The sequence below is a fragment of the Pelodiscus sinensis genome, chromosome 24, assembly GCF_052426305.1.
Source record: "Pelodiscus sinensis isolate ZL-2025 chromosome 24, ASM5242630v1, whole genome shotgun sequence".
Taxonomy (NCBI): Eukaryota; Metazoa; Chordata; order Testudines; family Trionychidae; genus Pelodiscus; species Pelodiscus sinensis.
In genome coordinates this window covers 5,296,177-5,314,699 of record NC_143075.1, presented here as the reverse complement: position 1 = coordinate 5,314,699, position 18,523 = coordinate 5,296,177, and the positions used below count along the sequence as shown (strand labels likewise).

General features: G+C 44.4%; 1 protein-coding gene across 4 annotated transcripts in view; it reads left to right on the top strand.

The window, feature by feature from the left end:
* The window catches only part of PRDM16 (PR/SET domain 16), a 537,737-nt gene that overhangs the window by 174,167 nt on the left and 345,047 nt on the right, over positions 1–18,523 (top strand). For all 4 annotated transcript variants that reach the window (XM_075906567.2, XM_075906568.2, XM_075906569.2 and 1 more), the window contains exon 2: positions 13,915–14,264. In XM_075906567.2, the coding sequence (XP_075762682.2) occupies positions 13,915–14,264 (350 nt within the window). The remainder of the gene's footprint in view (positions 1–13,914; positions 14,265–18,523) is intronic.

Genomic DNA, 18,523 nt, shown 5'->3' with positions numbered 1-18,523 from the left:
CAATATACCACAATATTCAGTGGCTATATCAGTTTTCAAATTTGTAAAGAAATATCAGTTATAAAGGATGAACAATAAAATGAAAAAAAAAAAAACCTCAATCAATCAACCAATCTCCTTCAGGATATATTTTAACTAAAGAACTCAACCATCTCGCTTTCCCTCTGCACAATTTCGCTTCTGTCTAGGGATATAGACAATATATTGATATTCAGATTTTCAACTCTCTCACGCACATTTTCTTTGGTCTGAGATCGCATACTAGCCTCCAAAAAATGTACAAATTCATTGGGAGCCTGAAATTTTCTCTGCAGTTGAGAAAATGAAAATATTAGAGTGTTTTATATGTAGGCTGTATTTATGCAAACCAAATCCACTAGAGAATCCTTTCGGAGCCCTGGCAGGGCTGTGGAGCTGAGCCTGTTGCTATTTTATGTGCAAGTAAAAATGACCCATTTTCTGTGAACATCCAGTTCTTAAGCCGCCTGCCAAATTTTAGCTTGGAAAGTCACCGTATGTCAGCCAACAGAATAATGCAATGGAGTATGACAAAAGTGTGATGGGCTCAATCCTGCGTTCTCTTTGCTCTCCGAACTCCCTCTGCATTTAATGGGACTTTTAAGTGCAGAAAGAACATAGGATTGGGCCCAGTATTATGTCTTGCAAGGTCAGGGCAAGAAGAACACTGACTTGCTGATCAAATCTTGTTCAGACGCTGGCTGAGTTCAGTGTGGGCGGATTCTGTATGTCTTAAAGGCTAAGGAATCTGCACTGTTCCTCCAAAAGTCTGTGGATATTAAAGTTGTTTAATCATGTCACATAACGAGGTGCATCGCTAATGGGATCTTACGTTGTAAAAAAAAAACACTCTCGTTATTATGCAATCGTTCATGTTCTCCTGCTTTTTAGCTGGGAAATCATGCCCGTTCCCTTTGCTAGATGTGTAGATACACACGCACAAACACTATATCTATATTTATATAGTACAGCTGTCAAATAGATTGTTCACGAGGCTTATCACCAATAATAAAGCGCCGCCTTGATTGTTGCAGAAACCTCATTGGTGTCACACAGATTTTAAGCCTCTCCCCTTCTCTGATTATCTGTGGAAACAAGCTTTCGATATGGCCTATTGTCGAGCAAGTTTGCCAGTGAGCTTTGAAGGACTAATTTTAGTTTCATGACAACAGCAATAAGGTCAAGTTGGATTTCTCTAGCGTTTTTCACATGACCAGACATTCCAGACTGTGGAAATACTTGTCAGCAGAGGAGGGAGTACACAGGATAGCATGGCTGTCGTTAGTGAGTGGCAACACCCCCCATGCTGTAAATAAAAGCCACGAAAGACAACAAATCTGGAATGAAACTCAGTAGAAGACACAAGGGTTGTCTTGGGGTGGGGGGTTGTTTTTTTTTTGGTCAGTCAAATTAAATTTAGAACATTCAGGGTCTTACCTAAAAAGGATAGTGGAATATGTAGTAGGCTTAATGATGATTAAGTAGCATACTACAGTGGTGGCATCTCCAGCAGCAGTCCTATGCTAGGGCAGCAGTGGGCAACCAGAACTAGGAATTGTGCCACGTGTGTGGCCCTACTTCAGTGGGCCGCAGCAATTTGCAGCCCATTGGGGTTCCACCTGCAGCCCTGCAGCCTCCCCGTGCCCCCTTCCCCCAGGCACCTCTCGCACACTGGGCCCTGGGGATGCAAATGGTCAGCCGGTTCAATGGTAAGAATCACCTTGATGCTTACTGGTTACGGCTGCCCAACAGTGCGGCAGGGTGCTCCAGCCTCCCCGGCCCATCCCCCTGCCCACCCCTGGTTTAGCGGTTTACTGGTGAAACATAACATTTAACGGGTTCACTGATTAGATGGGATTCTGCATCCCTGTTGGGCACTGGAGCCCTGCACTTCCTAACCTGCCCCCCCGCCGCAACAGCATTTTCAGAAAACACGCGTTGCCTGATTCACATTCAATCCCCACTCCCTCCAGAGCTGGAATGCTGTGAATCAGCTGTGCACACACTCCATCAGTGCTGTGGGGGGGAGGGAGAAGGTGCAGGAAGTGCGGGGCTCCAGTGCCTCAGAGCACAAGAGGTGCATGGGGGAGGGGAGCAGACAGGGGGTCCGCAGGTGGAGCCCCAGTGGGCTGCAGGTTGCCCATCACTGTGTTACGTGAGGGGAAGAAACCAGGGAGTCTCGACCAACTATTGGAATCCACCCTCTAATGCCTGGACTTGCCCCATATGTGCCTTGCACACGTAGGTAGCACTGACTGAACCCACAACTGTCTGCAGGCAACACCTTTAAAAAAGGAGAAGCCTTCACACTGCCGAGCTTAGATAAGCTTCTTTGGGTGGCAGTCGCTCATGGCCGATTTCACACACCGCCCCGTTATATCTGTTCAGACATGACAGCAAAATATCCCTGCTAGACTTGACAGTACTACATGGATATCCTGAGGTAACAGCAGATCCTCTTGTATGGACGGGTGACTACAAACATTTGCTTTTAAATCAGCCCTTTGGGATGTTTAGTTTAGTCCTGAAAGACTTTCTGACCTCCCACTGCTTCCTGCAGGTTTCTAGAGTGCCCACCAGGTAACGGTTAGCTCAGAATTCCTACAAGAATGTTCCTTTTCATGAGAACTGAGAATTTCCACTGCCAGTACCAAAAAGTATGGCAGCACCGGGAAATGAAACAGTCCAGTGAAGAGCAACAAAAATGATTAAAGGTCTAGAAAACATGAGCTAGGAGGGAAGACTGAAAGAATTGGGTTTGTTTAGTTTAGCAAAGAAAAGACTGAGAGGGGACATGGTAATGGTTTTCTTTTCAAGTATCTAAAAGGGTGTCACAAGGAAGAGGGAGACAAATTGTTCTCTTGGCCTTTGAGGATAGGACAGTTTTCCAGTATCTAAAGGGTGTTACAAGGAGGCAGGAGAAAAATTGTTCTCCTTGGCCTCTGAGCACAGAACAAGAAGCAATGGGCTTAAATTGCATTGAAAGAGGTTTACTTTGAACATTAGGAAAAACTTCCTACGTGTCAGGGTGGTTAAACACTGGAATAAATTGCCTAGGGAGGTTGTGGAATGTCCATACTGGAGATATTTAGGAGCAGGTTGAATAGGCATCTTTCAGGGATGATCTAGATGGTGCTTGGTCCTGCTGTGAGGGCTGGGGACTGGACTTGATGACCTCTTGAGGTCCCTTCCAGTTCTAGTATTCTAGGATTCTGTGAAAGGTGGGATAGAGTCAGGCTGGAGGACTCCAGCAGACAGAGAGAAAAGCAGCAACAGCCCTGAACAATTAGGGGCAATGGGGATAGGGCTGCTGCAAATTAAGCAGAGCCAGTTGATCTCACCTGAGGCTGCCATTGAACCTATTAAAAGGATGCCCTCCTGATAGGAAGGGGGGAGGAGAGTGAGGTAGGGCAGAGCCGAGCAGAGCAGCGCAGCGCAGCGCAGCACAGCACAGCCAGGCATAGCTAAGTGGTGGTGGGTGAGGTGCCTCAGACCAGGGTCGCTAGGTCCTCCTTGGGCTGGCGGCCTGAGAGCCCAGCTGGAGAGCTGGACAGGACTGTTTTCGCAGCCCACCCTGACCCTGGGGCATTGGCCCAAAACCTTTGTGGCTGAGAGACTGGAGCTGGAATCCTGCCAGGGGCAAATAGATCAGGACTGAGGCTGCTTGAGGTAGGCCTGAGCAGCGTGTCAGGACCCAGTAGTGGGGCCACCTTTCCACAAAGGAGAGGAACTAACCACGCTTCATTGACCTTCCAAAGCGTAGCCAATGTCGAATTGCGCGGGGTCACTTGGGATTGCTTTTTAATTTACATTTGGAGTGGGCTGGCCAAATAGCAGCAATCCTACCTCAGTGGTCTGTACCAGAGAGTAATCTCTATTGTCTACCTGCGCCATTTCAAGTGTCTCACAGGTTGTGCTCTACTAAGCTCCGCTATGCTTTCAACTCGGTTGGAATTCCTGCTTCTTAAGTGCAAAAGAGGCTAATCATAGAGTAGAAAATAATTTGACTTGCTAATACCAGAAGAGAAAACATTTCCAGCAACCACAAGTATTTTGGGGATTATGGCGTATAATGCTTATGAAAGCTTGTTTCTGGGGATATGTTTGCGTAAGCAGGGCTGCGCTTTTTACTAGAGGAAACATTTATGGGCTGTAGCAGAAGGTTTGCTGTGCTTCCCAAAAAGTGGGGCCAGAAAAAGCCAGCGAGGGAAGAAGCAGCCTTCTCCCTCACTAAGGTGGGCCACACAGTTTCTTAAAGGGGGCAGGGGGAGAAATGAACTCGGAAAAATCTTTATGAGGTCTCAAAAAGAGAAGAGGAGATATTTCTTTAATACAGAAGGCCTATTCTGAGGCTATAAAAGAGATGTAGTATGTGCTCCTTAAGCACAGCCCTGCTGTGATAGCTATTCTCCCCTGATAGTTCCTATTTGGCAGCAAGAAATGCCTTCCATGCTGAAGCGAAAACTGTAATTTTTGTTGGGTGCTATTTTTCCCCATGATTACATCAGAGGTCAGTCATTAATATTCACCGTGGGAGTCCTTCTCATTTCTCCATGGCCCACAATGAGGCAGTTGTTGGGGTTGTTATCATAGTGGAAACTACTGTGCAACGAAAGCACAGTCATGCTGCCTCATATTTAATTGAGAGAGGGTAAATCTGTTCCCAAAATACTTCAGCTCCGTGTAGTGTATGACAAATGTGTTTTTCTTTTCTCCTTCATCTGTGTATGTTTCCCCCCTCCTCCTTCCTTTTGGATGAAGAAAGCTCCATTTCCTCGACATGTGAGGGTCATATCTCAGCAATTGGTTCTTTATGGAAAATCCCCAAATATTAGTAGCCTGAGAATCACTCTGTTTCCTTTCCTTTGCTCATGTGGGCCTGGTCTACACTAAACCAGGCAGGTCAATTTAAGGTACGCGACGCTAGATATGCAAACTGCATACCTGGAGTCAGCTTCCCTTAAACCGAGCCATGGAGGCATCCACACAGCGGGAGGCTGATAGGAACAAACATTCCCATCGGCTTCCCTTACTCCTTGCAGAACGAGGAGTACCAGAAGCTGGTGGGGGCTGCCCTCAGCATTCGATTTACGGGTTTACGTTAGACCCACTGCATAGAACGCTAGAAGATCGACCTCTGGAGGGTCAATCTTCTCCCTAGTGTAGACATGCCCTTGTAGTTCACCAGAACTGGCCTAGCTTGCTTTTCGACCCTGTTTAGACTCAGATGACACGGCTCTATTAACGAGACTATCTGGAGTTCACATTGACATTTGGCATCCCCTCTTCCCACGTGCTCCTGTGGTGGTAAAGATCCTCAGAGATGCTTTTGGTACAAGACTAGATTTGAACATCTGGGACATGAAGCAGGGCATTGTCAGTAGGCTGGGCCAAAGGGTTTGCGGGGCCTAAGGCAGCACGCTGTGTTTGGCTGTGCTGCACGGCCGCGCGGCTCCCAGTCAGGACAGCGTGTGAGTGGTCATGTTGGCAGAGCCGGGAGCTGGGCAGCACAGGGCCCTGAATGTGAGGGGCCCAAGACAACCACCTGTCTTACCTTGCCCAAAGTCCGGGCCTGATTGTCAGGGCATAACCTTCATCTCAGGCATTTGAGACGGGCATAGAAGAGCTTTGTCATGGCCTTCAAAAAAATGAGGATCATAATGGGAACGTCATGGTGATGATGGTATGTCTGCACTACCGCTTGTGTTGGTTACACTGACACCAGCACCAGTATGGACAGCACTATGCTGATAGAGTTACTGCTGCGCGGGGAGGGGGCTGGAGGAATGAAGCCAATGGGAAAGCGCTCTCCTGTTAGCTTAGAGCAGCTATATTCGAGGGCTTATAGTGTTACATCCAGGGCCACTGACAGTTGGGAGCGGGGAGAGGGGCAAAGGGGGCAGGAGCTTTGGGGTCCAGGGATTTAAAAGGCCCTGAGGCCCTCAGCTGCCCCGGCTGCTACCCGAGCAGGCCCTTTCAATCACTGCTGGAGCTCTGGGTTGTGTGCCAGTCGGCATTGAAGGGCTGGCTGTGGGACGGTAGCCCCCAGTACTGTCCCTTCTGGGCAAGGCCCTGCCCCTTCCGGGAACCCAAAGACAGGCCATTCCCCCCGTACGGTGAAGTCTCTCCTCAGCCCTGGCCACAACTGCAGATGAGCCACTGTAATCTCTGTAGTGCAGTCATGCCCTTAAGTCTCACTCCCGTGTTGCTCCATTGAGTCCTGCAAGAAGGGGTTGGAATTTGTTGCCCCGGCGAGGTACAAGGCCCATCCTCCACCGACTCGGCCCTCTAGTTGGCGGGAGTGAGGGTGCTTTGTACACGGATGCAATAACTGTATTTATACTTAATTTGCTGTTGGCAGTGCCCCGGTCAATGGCGATTCCCATGCTCGCCCTTTTGAAAGGCAATTTACAAATACAGAAATGTGGGTATCCAAGTACCAATTTGAGCGCCGGCAGGTGGAGTTTGGAGATCTCAGGGATGCTTCCACATGGGAAAAGTGGGCCAACGACATGGCTTTTCAATGTAGGCTGGCTGCTTATTGTGTTTAAAGTTACAGACTAACATGGCTCCCCCCCTGTGACTTTTTATCATATTAACAGCGAGACTTCTTCTTGGCTTTGAAACCAGACAGTATCTTGAATCTAGCTCTGGAAAGTCAGGTACCTCTTCCATCAGACTCCCTGGGATCACAAGGGAGTAGCAAAGCCCCATTCTGTTTCAATGACAACAGCAGAAGCCATATTTTACAGAGCCAACGTGCTAACTTATTGGGATACATTTATTTATAATAATTTAGAATTAAGAGCTGTGGAATAGCCTTATGGCATAGCCCCTACTCACCCAAAGTAAATGCAATTTATAGAGAAGAGTTACTGTTTTATTCAGTATCAAATAACAACCTTATTAGTGCTGGTGTTTGGGGATATTGATTTAACATTTTCCCCAAGTTTCTCTTAAAACTGGTGTCTTCCTGGCAAACATATAACCCGTGTTTATTGCAGTGAATTAATATTGGGAAATAATATCAGTTTGGCTGTAGTATAGCAGGAGGCACATGGATACCAATTTGTTACACTGGATTCAAATAATGTATTATAACATATAGGCTACATCTACGCTACAAGGTTTTTGTGAAAAAACTGCAGTTTTTGCACAAAATCCCGCAGAGCGTCCACACCTCAAATGAGCTCTTGCGCAATTAAATGGGCAGTTGAATGGCAGATCAGAGGGCTTTTTCCACCATAGGTAAACCTCCTTTTCTGAGGCATAACTGCTTTAACGCTGCAGCTATTGCACAAGAAGGCAAGTGTGGACTCTCCAGAGGGTTTTCTTGTGCAAGAAACCCCTCTGGGAAAAAGCACAGAGAATGGCCATCAGAGTTTTCTTGCGCAAAAGCATCCATGCAGTGTGGACGCTCTCTTGCGCAAAAGCACCTAGCTTTTGTGATGTGCTTTGAGGTGTGGACGTGCTCTTGTGCAAGAAGTTTTTGTGCAAAAGCTCTTGCGCAAAAGGCATCTTGTGCAAGAAGCATGTAGTGTGGATGTAGCCATAGAGCAACCAACATTATAGCAGAAACTATGGAAATCCATGCTAGCCCCTAATTTCATTTCCTAATAACTTTCAGCAGGGAGAGGAGGCTGAAATGTATTTCTCGCTGAATCTCAACTCGTTGGGGAAGGAGGTTTGGATGCCTTTCTTTTGCAAACTTAAGGAAATCTCTTCAGTTGCCTGTGTGCAAAGGGTGCATGTACCAAAATGCATGCACTTGAGTGGAGAACTTAGCCCATTTGATAATGTTCTATAGGCACATAGTGGATAGTCTGCTTGTAAGAGAAGTAATGTCTAGTGGTCAGTGCCACTCCACCACCGGTCATATCCCCTTAAGGATTTTGAAAGACCCAGGAAAATATTCAAGGATCTAAAGAGGGACAAGGACACAGAAGAAGTGATCCCAGGCGTAAGTAGCAGTTGAGCGAAAACCAGGCACTGTTTCTTTAAAGGCCTGGAATTGGGAGCCTGGCAGGTGGGGAAGAAGGAGGGATTGTCAAGGTTCCTCTTTCCCGCCAACCAAGCGGGGGATGAGTTGGGAGAAAGGGGCCAGCGTAAAGGTTGCCTCCTTCCTCAGAGCGAGGACAGACACTGACTGAAGAAGGCTCCAGTTTTGGAAGGCTGGTGTGATGGCAGGAGCAGCTCAGGGAAGTGGCGGAGGGGCTGATGGAACAGTCGTTAGCCACCTAAAACAGGGTCCCTGGGCTGAAACCCAGAGGAGAAGGCAGGCCTCTACCTTCCCACCAGAGCACGAGGTGGTGCACAGGTCTGAAGAGTAAAAATGGCCAAGAACAAGTTCCAGATAGATGTGGGACTCCTCTACTCATGATTAAAGAAGGTGTGTGTGGAGTGCAAAGGTTCAGCTAAAGAACCCCAGTTTGGAAAACAGCTACCGTGAAAACCACCTGTAGTCATATCTGCGCTCAGCCCCATGTTCTGCTCCTGTAAGAGCAAGAAAGAATGGCTAAGGTGCTAGATGGAGACCGAGGCAATCTGAGTTCGCTTCCCAGTTCGGTAATAGCCTTCTTGGTTGAACTGGGGCAAGTCACTTAATCTCTCTGCAACTCAATTCCCTGACTGTAAAATGGGGATAAACACTGAAGGCCACTAGACTTGGAATTCCCTGACTGGGACTTTCTGTGTCAGCTCAAAGGGACATAGACAGAGCAGTGAGCTGGCTGGAAGGCTAGGCCACGAAAAGCTACAACATATCACTGGAGAACCAGAATTGCTAACGGGGGTGCTAGACTGAAAAAAACCCTGCAACACCCTGCATGGATGCTCTCTGGAAGTGAGACACACATTCACAAGGCAGAATTCAGACACTGCTGTGATACAGAGGAACTGATGATTGTAGACACACACACACACACACACACACACACACTTTTTAAGGCCTCCCTCAAGAATATTTTGGAATGATCAACTCAGTGGTGAACCTATAACCTGAAACCACTACAAAACCAAAATAGAGAACTTCAGGTTTTCCTTCAAGGAAATAACATACTTATTGTGTAGCATATTTCCAAAAGGCATTATGAATCTCCTGTTCTTGGCAAGGCCTCCAGCGACTGAGAAGAGTGACTGGAAACACTTCTGCTATAATTGAGGCTGGTTAGCAGGGATTGTAAGTCTGTATTTGGATTGCAAATGGCCATGGTACTTTTACAAATTGCCCTGCTCTGGAACTGTGTGTTTACTGAAAAATACACCTCCTCTACTCGAGCTTAAAGAAGGTATATGTGGAGTGCAGAGGTTGGGCTAAAGAACCTTGTTTGGAAAGGAGCTACAGTGAAAACCACTTATAGTCATATCTTCCCTCACCCCCTCATTCTAATCCTTTAGGGTATGTCTATACTACCCCGCTAGTTCGAACTAGCGGGGTAATGTAGGCATACCGCACTTGCAAATGAAGCCCGGGATTTGACTTTCCCGGGCTTCATTTGCATAAGCGGGGCGCCGCCATTTTTAAATCCCCGCTCGTTCGAACCCCGTGCTGCACGGCTACACGCGGCACGAACTAGGTAGTTCGAACTAGGCTTCCTAGTTCGAACTACCATTACTCCTCGTGGAATGAGGAGTAACGGTAGTTCGAACTAGGAAGCCTAGTTCGAACTACCTAGTTCGTGCCGCGTGTAGCCGCGCGGCACGGGGTTCGAACGAGCGGGGATTTAAAAATGGCGGCGCCCCGCTTATGCAAATGAAGCCCGGGAAATTCAAATCCCGGGCTTCATTTGTAATTGCGGTATGCCTACATTACCCCGCTAGTTTGAACTACTAGTAGTGTAGACATACCCTTAAGCACAAGAAAGAATGGGTAAGATGCTAGATAGAGACATGAGATCTGGATGCAGCACCCAGTTCTGTAATAGCTCTCCAGGGTGAACTTGGGCAAATCACTTAATCTCTCTGTGATTCAATCCCCTAACTGCAAAATGGGGATAAACATAATTTCTTTCTCCCATTGTTTATCTTCCTCATCTATCTGGCTTGCTCTTTGAGGCAGGTACTGTCTCCATCTATAAGCAATGGACTTAAACTGCAGCAAGGGAGGTTTAGGTTGGACATTAGGGGAAAACTTCCTACCTGTCAGGGTGGTTAAACACTGGAATCAATTGCCTAGGGAGGTTGTGGAGTCTCCATTACTGGAGCAGGTTAGACAGACGTCTATCAGGGATGATCTAGATGGTGCTTGGTCCTGCCATGAGGGCAGGCAACTGGACTCGATGACCTATTGAAGCCCCCTTCCAGTTCTAGTGTTCTATGATTCTATGCGCGAGCTGTTGCACAAACTCTAGGTGCTACTGTAACATAAGCAATAACTTAAATACTCCAAGGCTATGTCTACACTGGCAAGTTCTTGCGCAAGAACAGCCATTCTTGTGCAAAATCTTGCCAGCTGTCTACACTGCACGCACGTTCTTGTGCAAGTAAATCTACAGTACGGTGTCGGAAATCAGGGTTTCTTGAGTGAAAACTCTGACGCTCCCTCTCGGGAAGAAGCCTTCTTGCACAAGTGTTCTTGCGCAAGAGGCCAGTGTAGACGGGCAACATGAATTTCTTGTGCAACAAACCCCTATGGCTAAAATAGCCATCAGAGCTTTCTTGTGCAAGAGAGCATCTACACTGCCATGGGTGCTCTTGTGCAAAAGCACATGGCAGTGTAGACGCGCTCTTGTGGAAGATTTTTTGCACAAGAACTCTTCTGCAAAAGAGTTCTTGCGCAAGTAGTCGCCAGTGTAGACGTAGTCCAAGAAGGGCCACAATAAGGAAACTACACTGAGTATAGCCATGCCAAACATAAGCCCCATTTTTAAATTGTCCAATTTGGGTGCGTCTACACTGCACCCGTAGCTCGAAATAAGCAGTGCAATTTGAGCTATGCAAATTGCATGGCTTATTTTGAGTCAATCTTGAAATAGCTTAGTTCATAATCTGGTGCTGTCTGCACAATGCCAAATTTTAAAATAACCCGCTATTCCGAAACGTCCCTTTTTCCTTATGGAACAAGGTTTACAGGGACTTTGGAATAGCAAGCCCATTAGATTTCAAAATAATGGTCTTGCTGTGAAGATGCAGGATAACTATTTCAGGATGTCTCCAGTATCCTGAAATAGCGCAGCCATGTAGACGTAACCTTTCACAGCAGGATTTTCACGGTGTCCAGGTTCTAGGTTCCACTGCAGGTTCTAGGTTCCATCTGCAAAACGTTCCTGGACAGGTTTCTCGTTCCTAATATTTCTTTGGGTTTATTTAGCTTTTAGAAGCAAAAATCAAACCAGAAAATTGACATATGTGGTGATAGTCTTAATAATGGTGTTTCCTTGTAATTACCTCCAGTGTAGTAATTTGTGCTTCTAAAATAATAGCACTTATTTCCTAATTGCTCTGGAAGAATGGATCTTCAACAGCCTTGCAGGATTAAGGATATTTTCTGTAAAAACAACAACAAACCTTCTCCCCCCCCCCCCCAAGTCTAATGTATGATGTAATTCTGTAAGGCTAAGCAGCCTCTGTTTCAACTGCAGTCAATTCAAGTTGAAGGTGCTCAGCCTTCCCCGAATTGGGCACAATGTTTGTAACAAGATGTGGTTCTCAATTCTGACTGATGTTAATTGCTCCTGCTTACACTTTTTACCTTTATTCTACATACGTCCCACTTACATGGTTGACGTGGGTGTTTCTGAAACCTAAACCACATAAGAACTTTCGATGTCAGGCAAACAGCTGCAGTGCTGCTCTTGCATTTGTGAAAAGATCACACAAATCAATTAAAAAAAGGAAAAGAAAGCCCTGGCTGCGTATCACCTCATCGTTAGTGTTCTGAATGCTGCTACGTTAAATAAGTGTTTTAGCCACATGACTTTGAAAGATCTTGGTTTCTTTAGGGGGGGAAATGGTTTAAAATAGTTCTTGAATTGATCTGTTTCTTACCAGCTTGTGAAATGCGGCATGGAGTATTTTTCTGGAACCGATATGATACAACTTTTCCATAGCTTTCTGTTTCAGCAGCGCAACACTGCATGAAACCACATCCCTGTCCTCTGAAGTTTTATGAAACAATATATGTAGTGTGGTCGAGAGAGTAACTTAAAATGTCTACTGTAGAAGCACAGATGATACATGACGCTTAATGGGATGTTATAAGCGAGTGATGCGATAGGTCTGCTGGAGAAGGAACATTCATTGCGGCATTCCATGCCGCAAATAAAGACAGAGGCATGGTTGGGAGGTCAAATTGGCCACAGCTTTTATTGAATAACCCATTGAACCAAATAAAGCAAACCTAAAACTACTCTGGCAATGCGTGCCAGGCTTGAGTCGCAGGTGCGGTTGGCTTTCTTAGGGTCACAGCCCATGCCGGGGAACAGAGCTTCTTGGACACTAATCTGCAGTACATTTGCTGGGGCTGGGGACCCCACAACCTTGAAACGAGTTATTGATGCTCCAGTTATGGGATGTGCAAGCAGGAGTGCTCCTGGTCATTGAAATGGACATGGCCTGCGTACCATTGCAAATGTCCCTCCCAGTGAATTTGGCAGAGAGGAGCATGGGACAGGAGTGGCTGTTCCTCTCACTCATGTGTGAATGATACCTCATCGGCACAGCTCACAAAATGGAGGCAAGGATCCATCAGCACTGTTTCCCTTTATTATTAGTTTAGGTTAGACATTAGGAAAAATTTCCTAGCTGTCAGGGTGGTTAAACACTGGAATAAATTGCCTAGGGAGGATGTGGAATCTCCATTTCCGAAGATATTTAATAGCACATTAGAGAGGCATCTTTCAGGGATGATCTAGATGGTTTTGGTCCTGCCAGGAGGGCAGGGGACTAGACTTGATGACCTCTCGAGGTCCCATCCAGTTCTAGTAGTCTACAATTCTGTGATTAGTGTCACTATTTTGAAAGTATTGCCTGCCACAGTGTAAATTTTGAGCCAAAATTGGGTACCTATATGGAGTGCATTTGTGTATCAGAGAACCTGATGACCCCATAAGAAAAATGAAAACTCGCTAGAATTATCTGATCCTGGGTCATGTAAATTTCATCCATAACTTCACTTTAAGGTTGCTTTTTGCACTTGATGTAAAAACCACAGAGTCTCTAAAGACAGTGAACAATAACGGAGAGGTCTGACCATCTTCTCCATTTTCCTCTGTCCTCATTCCATTATTGGAGGTCGTCTGGCATTACCTGAGCCTGTAGCACATGTAGCAGTCATGGTTGCTAGCCTCCATTCCATACACTGATTAGCCACTACATAGATCCCTTTCTCCTTCCTTTCTAGAGGCCACAGTTGCTTTTCTCCATAAATTCTCAACCCACTGAAGTGTAAGTTTCCCCAGCACACAGTCAGATGCTCACAGGGCTGTCAAACGTAATAGTCATTCACCAGCTGGTCTCGAATCTTTAACCAGGCAAAGGTAGCTCCTTAAGGTCTCTGTCATGGGCTATACATTATTCTACACAGATCTGCACCCCAGCTCTGGATCCACCCACCTTCAAATTATAGGGAATTCTGGAAAAACTCCTAACTCAATGGGGAATGCTAAAAGTCTGAATTCTCAATCTGGACATTCACCTTTCCTCTAGAACCATGATGTTCAACCAGTTCTGAAGCAGTAGCCACTATAGGGGACTAGAGTGGCAATTGCTATAGTGAACTAGCCACACTCAACTGGTCAAGTAGCCACATGTGGCTAGTGTGTTGGATACTATGGCTCCAGAACCATTCCTACCCTCTACAATGTCCAGTGTGCTTTGATGTTCCTTGTCTAGGGAAGGGGTGAACTAACTGTTGACGTCAGGATTTTAGAATGTGTTGTTCTGTTGTTTCCCCTGTAGGTGACAGTGAGATTGTAAATAATATGTATGAGACAGACCCTGATCTCCTGGCTGGTGAGAGTGCAGAGGAGGAAACAGAGGACAGTATTATGTCCCCTATCCCCGTTGGACCTCCATCACCTTTTCCTACCAGTGAGGACTTCACCCCCAAGGAAGGCTCACCTTACGAAGCCCCCGTCTACATTCCCGATGACATTCCAGTCCCACCAGACTTTGAACTCAAAGAATCCTCGATTCCAGGGGCAGGGCTGGGGATATGGGCCAAAAAGAAGATCGAAGTGGGGGAAAGATTTGGACCTTACATGACAATACCAAGGACCACATTAAAGGAAACAAACTTTGGATGGGAGGTAAGCATGCCGAATATAATTGATCACTCTCATTTGTCTTGTATACAAAATAGTTATGACGCTATATTGAGTTCCAACTGGTCTGGTAACAAGAGTATTTAGAAAGGAGATACCCTGCTAATGTCATATTTCTTTGGTGTATTTTTTGTATCACAGTTTACATGCACTACTTTAAAAAGCAACAGAAATCCTGCTGGATAGCTTTTGGTCCACAAATGTCCCTCTAGCACCATTGTCAGAAGGCTGGCTTTTGTGATGTTGTGTCATTTCTTCAAACACACATTCTTGCTATTTTCTAAAGTTGCTGTCACAATGGAACAAATCAGATTAATCGCACAGTACTTTCAAGATGCCAAAATACATACGTGTGTTACCTTAGCTGGCCAGTCCATATTTGTCGGACCAGTCCTTCAGCTGGTTGTAGAAAAAACACTTGCATCCATTAGTATCACTGATAAGTGTATTCTAGAGCCCTTTGCCATGTGACAATGGAAAAGAAACAGAAAAAGGGGCTCTTCTGGCTCCTTGTTCCCCCAGAATTGAACGAGGAGCCATTTTAGAATAAGGAAAACAGTAATATCCTTAATACACTTGTCTGCCTCTTTGCTTGACTGTTGCGTTTACCCTAGAACTTTTTCCAACCTCTCCAGCAATGTGAATTCCTGTCTGTAAATATCCCACACCACTCTTACAGTATGGAGAATTATTTGTGAATTGTATATTAGCTCAAACGTAATTTAGCTGTTTTGGAGAAATGTTGTTTAACACGTTGTTGTTAAAATTCTGTAGGAAGGTTGTGTTGTGTTTAATCTCTAGCCCTGACTGATAGGAAAACAAGGTCCCATTTTCAGTTCCAGGATGCTCAGCAGTGTTAAAACACCTGAAATTTTATTAACCGCTATGGTTTAAAGAACCCGAGGGAAAATACTTCCTAGCAAGGTTTCCAGTACTTTTTGGTTTTGGTCACGTTAGAAAAGGTATAGTACAAGAACTGCCTGTCTTCTGGTATTTCTCCTTCCCATCCTGGCTGATATTCAAGGCAAATACGTGATGTAGTTTCTTTAGTTTTGTTCACATGCAATTCCAAAATATTAGAAAAACCATGCTGGTTTTAATAAGCTCACATCTATAGTCGGAACCACCGAGTAGTATATTTTTGGAAAAAGAAATATATCTCTATATATGCTTATTCTCATTTCTGAAACAATGCACTTTATAACAATGACACATCTTATTCTGCCATTTGCCAAGATGGGAGAATAGAGGTGACAGCTTCTTACAATGTTTTGCAAACTAAATAGCCTACTCGAGTTCAAACTGTGGGTGAAACAATTGTTGTTTTTTCACAAATATTTTTATACATTAAATTCTGTTTGTATGACTTAAAAAACGAAGTGAGTAATACGTGCAATTCAAACTTCTTTCTGTAAGGAAATTAAATTTGTCTCGTAACTGAATGGATTTTGCTTGAGACAAAAAGTGGAAATGCCATATGACGTCAAGTGGCCAATGAATGGGTGGCAAAAGCCAAAAGAAGCCCACACATTTTTGTTTGACCATTTTTCAGAGTATGAACATTCTTTGATGTTTATGAGTTCAAATTTCATTTAAAATGTTTGCGCTCAACTCTGGTTATATTTACACTCCTCAAAATTCATCGAGTCTTTAGATTTTACAGTCAGATTCCAATGAATCCTCGATAAATGTGTTCAGTTGTAGCTGATGTCTTTGTCTACTTTTTTAAATGTCCAATGTTCAGAAAAAAGAAAAAGAAGAAAAGGCAGTACACAAACAAAGCCCGACTAAATATTACCTTTCCTCTGTAGTAGGAAGTTCCTGAAGAGTTAGAAGTGGGAACTTGCTTGAATTATGAATGAATGAGTGAGTCAGGGTTCCCTAGCTCTCCGGCTATGTCTACACTGCAGAGTTTTTGCACAAAAACTCATGGAGCATCCATACCTCAAGCGTGTTTTTGTGCAAGAAAATTTACAGAGAATCGACAGAACAGAGGGGTTTTGGCGGTATAGGAATTCCTCTTTCTATGAGGAATAACTCCTTTTTGCACAAGAGCTCTTGCACAAAAAGGTGTGTGTGGATGGGAAACAGGGTTTTTGTGTGCAAAAACAGCCTATCGAAAGAAGCACAGGTGCCCTGGTGGCCATTCTGTTAATGGGAATCAGGGCTTTCATGCAGTCTGAACACTCTCTTGTGCAAAAGCGCATCGCTTTTCCGATATGCTTTTACAGTGTGGATGCACTCTTGTGCAAGAATTTTTTTCGGACGATCTCTTCCTCAAAAAGCTTTTTGCGTAAGAAACCTGCAGTGTAGACATAGCGAAAGAAAGACAGACAGACAGACTTTTCTCGGTATGCAATGGAGGTGCCTTCTAGGTTCATCCCCGAGTTAGCTCCTATTGTGAAGTTTGTAGGGCACAGAATGGTTGGTCAATATCATGTTAAATTGATATCATGAATAAGTTGTCAGGGAGGCTTTGGAATCTTCATCATTGGAGCTATTTAAGAGCAGGCTAGATAAACAACTATCAGGGTGGTCTAGAGGGGGCTTGCTCCTGCTGTGAGGGCAGGGGACTGGACTTGATGACCTCTCGAGGTCCCTTCTAGTTCTAGAATTATATGATTCTATGTTCAAAATATGCTTTTGAAAAAGACTCCCCCCCCCCATGAAAGTACTAGGAATATTTGTACATTTCAGGGAGTGGGTGAGCACAGGGAAGCTTGGGGAGCACATGAAATGCTGTTTTCACACATTGAGAGAAACATAACATCTTGTGGAACAAAGGAAAGTCCTCAAGGAACATGAGAAGTAAATGGTTCTCAAGCTAGGAGGTGGGAGGGACTGAATGGAAGTAAATCCTCTTGTTTTTCTGAACCTGACACATGTGGAATTGGTCTTTGAGCTTTTTGTCCTCCTCAGGATGATCAGAGATTAAATATGGTGCCATTTCTTTAGCTCACAAGTCCTGGAAATTGAAGGGAGTTTGAACACTGGAGTAGAGTATTTTCTTTTCCTCCTGTAACCTTGAGGTAACTTTGTTCTTGTCTGCTGTATTCTTCAGATAGAAGTCTCTGTTTACTTTCATGTTTTTCAGTAATGTTCCATATCACCATTACTCAATGAATGCTAGGCCTGGCACAAGCTTTTTCTATTATCGGCCATATATGTTGACTCTGTGATACTATTTATTTTTGCAGTATACGTGAGAGAACTTTCCTTCTCTATGGTACGCCTCACATGTCTGTGGCATTCCTTTGTTCCCTGGCCTGCCAGCTACTTTTCATGCAAGAAAGTTCTCGATATTTGTCTTCAATCTAACAGCCTCAAACAGTCTTTGACCTACTCTGATGCTATCTGTTTTGACCTTGTGAGTTCAAATACAAGTCACCTTTTTCTTTGTGTGTCCTTTCTCCTTTCAGTTGGTCATTTACAAGTCAGTGATGAGCAATTTTTAATAATTGCTTTTTAGAAATCTACTTTTAGTCTCTTAAGAATCTTCCATGTGTTATGTCTCAGCAGCATGGCTGGAGAACCTTGAGTTCTGAATGGGAATGCATGTAAAAATAGCACTTGTGCTACTCTTTTTGTTGAATTTACATTTTGTTGCTATTTCATTTGAATGTAAGACTGGAAAAACCTGAAAACAGGTTTCCTGTGCTGTCTCCTCTAGTAATCCTTTTTCCTAAAGAATAATAATTTCTTAGAGCAAGCGTTTCCATCCTCTGGCAATGACAGTCACTACATAGGAAACTGGACACTGTGAAAGGACGATCAGTAAATATTTTGTAACACGTTAAAATTTTAACTAGACTCTAAATCTCTGTGCTATTTGTTGCAGAAATAACAATCAATGATATAGAGAGTGTTAGTAATAGATCATGAAAAATGTTCACAATTATAACAGTGCTAGTTGTGTGCTAGCTACTCCCATACCAGTAAATACTCAACTATAATTCAACATAATAATTAAAAAAAAAAAAACTTCTGTGTGACTTCTGGTTTCAAAATTCCTTGATTTGTAGTGCTAGAAAGTAGAATCCTTTCACGGGACTATTTACTTACTGACGGCTAATACTCTACGAATATACAGTTTGATTTGCTGTGCAGCATTTCATGAATGTGTTTATTTCATGGAAGATCATTGTTCCTGGTTTGATAGTTTCTTACAGAATAAGTGGATGTCATTTCATGTCCAATAGCTGCAATTTCTAAGTTAAAAATTAGCAGTTACAAATAAAAAATCC